Below are 3,888 nucleotides of genomic sequence, written 5' to 3' on the forward strand. Positions count from 1 at the left end.
CTCACCATCACTCACTATACCCCCTAGCACTATATATAAGGTAAGAGAGCATCACTATTCACTATTAACGTCAGTGAAGAAGTTTGAATATAACGAAGTCAAAATTTTGTATGTTTTGTTGTGTTTATCATGTTTGTTTTATGTTCTTGTTATTACACTTATTCTTCTTTATTGTTCTCTTTATTCTCTGTCTCTTATTCCTTTATTATTACTGACAAGAGGGGAGAAAAATAGTCATGTTTTGATAATCTTAGGCCACAGGAGGATACACATTAATCGTACGTGAGAAAGAATCATTTTAAACTTTATTGTATCTCTTTTTTAATTACTCAGTAAAACTAAACCTCCTTTTATGACCTGGAGGAGGGAGGATAATAATCTCAGAGTAAGGTAGTGTAGCCATAAACCTAAATTAATTTTATATCTGTTTGAGTCCGCCATTAAAACTCAATTTTCCGTTTTTTATGATGTTTCAGATATCTTCCTTCACCCGAGTCTTGGCCACGTTAACTACGACGAAACCTCCAACGCCTCCCGCAGCAGCCACTCACATACCAGCATCAGATTAGTCTTCGCTTTGATTGGCCTGTGGAGTTTCCCTCTAGTTGTTTGGGGACGTACATGATTTTTTTTAGGGGGGCCCCGTGTGGTGTGTTTTGTTGACAGAGTTTACTAGTAATATATTAAGGTATATTAGATTGTGGTGGTTTTACTGAGAGGAGTGTGTGTGTGTGTGTGTGTGTTCATTGCCACAGTAGCCGCAGTGGTGGATTGTGGTAGTGGTGGTGGTGATGGTGGTGGTGGTGGTAGTAGTTGTAGAAGAGGTGGGGGTGGTGGTGGTGGTGGTGGTAGTTCTTGATGGTGGTAGTAGTGGTGGTGTTGATGGTGATAATAGTGATAGTAGTAGTAGTGGTGATGATGATGATGGTGTTGGTGGTAGTAATAGTGGTGATAATGGTAGTAGAAATGGTGTTGGTGATGATAGTGATAATGATGGTGACTTCTTCCTCCTCCTCCCCCTCCCCTTACCCCCTCCCCCCTTCCTCATGGCATAGGTGAGGGGGAAGGGGGAAGGGGGGGAAGGGGTCTCCTATCAGATCTTATGTATGATCTTAAGCCCATGACGATCGTAGACCCACGGACAAGACCCACGGACCTGACCCACGGACCTACGTACCATACACACGGACTCTTGGACATACTGGACAGACGCACAAACCCACGGACGATGGTAGACGCTGGTTAATGGTAGATAATGGTTTCTGGTTATGGTTGGTGCTTGGTTGAGTAAAATGGTGTGAAAATGGGGTTGATCTTGAATATTGGTTGCTAAATGTTGATGAATTGTGGTTAAATGGTTGTTTTTGGTGGTTAACTGTGGTGGTTGATTGAGCTGGTACACAGGTCAAGCACAAGGAATTATAGGTCACCACCCATCACCTTGTTGACCTTTTCTAGTGGAGCTTTGACCTCTATCTCTCTCTCTCTCTCTCTCTCTCTCTCGTAAACACCACCACCACCACCACCGCCATGATTTACAAACACTGTGTTCGATATCGTTGATTCTTGACTTCGCCACCACCAATATTTGTTTGTTTGTGTTCCTTCTGCCAAAGTGACGTCACCAATATGCTGTGTCTGCCGTCTTAAGCTCATCGGACGTTGTATATAAACATATTAATAGTGATGAAGATGTGATGCCTTGTGTATTTTTTCTATACATATATATTTAATCCCCCTTTCCTTCCCTCTTCCCTCCCCCTTTCCCTCCCCCCTTTCCTTCCCTCTCCCTCCCTCTCCTTCCCCCAATCCCACTTCCTCGTACATAGAGAGCATAAGTGTAAATATTAATAATGATAATAATGATACTAATAATAGCTGGTTGGTTGCATGTATAAGGTATTTATTCCCTCTACAGTTCTCGCCTAACCTCAGACTCCTCCCCTCATAGATATTGATATTAGTAGTATTGATTGTGGAGCTGGTCTAGTAATATGGATGACCTAGTACCGGGGTTGACCTAGTACCGGGGTTGACCTAGTACCGGGGTTGACCTAGTACCGGGGATGACCTAGTACCGGGGATGACCTAGTACCGGGGTTGACCTAGTACCGGGGTTGACCTAGTACCGGGTTTGACCTAGTACCGGGGCTGACCTAGTACTGACCTAGTACTGGGCTGACATAGTGGGTTGACCTAGTACCGGGATGACCTAGTACCTGACCTAGTACCGGGGTTGACCTAGTACCTGACACCGACCTAGTACCGGGGCTGTACCTGAGTACCGGGGCTGACCTAGTCCCGGGGGCTGACCTAGTACCGGGGTTGACCTAGTACCGGGGTTGACCTAGTACCGGGGTTGACCTAGTACCGGGGCTGACATAATAACAAGGTTGTTTAAGTTTCTGATCACATTTGTCATGTAAAAAAAGATCGCCAGTACATGCAGCAGGCGAGCGAACATACGCCTGGATATGTTCTGCCAGGCGCTACTGAATGCTCGTACTGACGTTGTTGTTTATGAGATGGAACATGAATTTACACACACACACACACACACAGTCTGAACTATATACCTTACATACATACATACATACATACATACATACATACATACATACATACATACCATGGAGGTTCCTCACAGCTTGTCTCCCTACAGTCTATTGCAACTAGTTAAGACTGACAGGTGTTACCAAGGTTAAGACTGACAGGTGTTACCAAGGTTAAGACTGACAGGTGTTACCAAGGTTAAGACTGACAGGTGTTACCAAGGTTAAGACTGACAGGTGTTACCAAGGTTAAGACTGACAGGTGTTACCAAGGTTAAGACTGACAGGTGTTACCAAGGTTAAGACTGACAGGTGTTACCAATGTCCCACTGCTTCATGCTATATATTCTTTTGTATATATAAAAAGAAAGAAAGAATTAATTGACATTCACTCATGTTATTTAAATATAATTTTGTGTTCAATTATCTAAGTTATGTTTGTAAATAGATTGTCAAAATTATATAACAAATTATCTGGTATGTGTGTGTGTGTGTGTGTGTGTGTGTGTGTGTGTGTGTGTGTGTGTGTGTGTGTGTGTGTGTGTGTGTGTGTGTGTGTGTGTGTGTGTCCTTCATTTGTATTTGATGATAACTACAGAAAATAATACAGTGACATAAGGAAAGGTTGTTCTTGAGAAGTTCCTGTCGATTGTTTCAAATAAATATCTAATGAGAAAAAAAAATCGTGATAAAAAGTTTTCCTGTGTGTTTTATTAACCTGTTGTGGTGGAGAGAGAGAGAGAGAGAGAGAGAGAGAGAGAGAGAGAGAGAGAGAGAGAGAGAGAGAGAGTCAGAAGAAAAATTTTGTTCTACTGAAAAAAATGTATAGTTGAAAAAACACTGAAGAAAAAAAACGAATCCAGAGAAAAAATCTTAATGAGAAAAAAAATCCCACTGGAAATAAAACACTGAAAAGATCCAAACAGATGCTTGACTATCACACAGTAAATAAAATCCCAGTATTGAAGAAAAATTCCTACATTCTCCCATAGTAAAATCCCACTGCAGAAAAATCCCCAAAAAATCCCTTAATTTAGCTGAATAAAATCCCCACTGGAAAATAAATACCCACAATATTATGTAAATATAACACGAGACAAAATACCACTTGAAAAAACCCACAAAATGGTTTCTCAGTGAACAAAATCCCACACTAGCTTCTTCTCATTTAGGTTAGGTTAGGTTTTATCAAGGTTAGGGTGAGTTAGATCGGGTTTAAGCCTGATTAGGTTAGTTTATGTCTTGAGTAAATTAAACTTTGGTTGGGTTATGTTAGATTTGGTTGGGTTACGTTGGGTTTGGTTACGTTAGGTTAGGCCAAATAAAGACTGGTGCA

The 3,888-nt window shown here is 41.5% G+C and overlaps 1 protein-coding gene and 1 long non-coding RNA gene across 2 annotated transcripts in view; both read left to right on the top strand.

The window, feature by feature from the left end:
* LOC121866203 (lachesin-like) overlaps window positions 1-782 on the top strand; it is a 46,738-nt gene extending 45,956 nt beyond the window's left edge. Inside the window, exon 10 of the mRNA XM_042365809.1 lies at window positions 477-782. Within this exon, the coding sequence (XP_042221743.1) occupies window positions 477-625 (149 nt within the window). The 3' untranslated portion in view covers window positions 626-782. The remainder of the gene's footprint in view (window positions 1-476) is intronic.
* Window positions 783-2,264: 1,482 nt separating this feature from the next.
* LOC121866201 lies at window positions 2,265-3,252 on the top strand. The gene is made up of 2 exons (XR_006088938.1): window positions 2,265-2,675; window positions 2,726-3,252. It is a non-coding gene; the product is annotated as an uncharacterized LOC121866201 (long non-coding RNA).
* The last annotated feature ends 636 nt before the right edge of the window (window positions 3,253-3,888 follow it).

The sequence above is a fragment of the Homarus americanus genome, unplaced genomic scaffold (assembly GCF_018991925.1).
Source record: "Homarus americanus isolate GMGI-L3 unplaced genomic scaffold, GMGI_Hamer_2.0 scaffold18789, whole genome shotgun sequence".
Classification (NCBI taxonomy): domain Eukaryota; kingdom Metazoa; phylum Arthropoda; class Malacostraca; order Decapoda; family Nephropidae; genus Homarus; species Homarus americanus.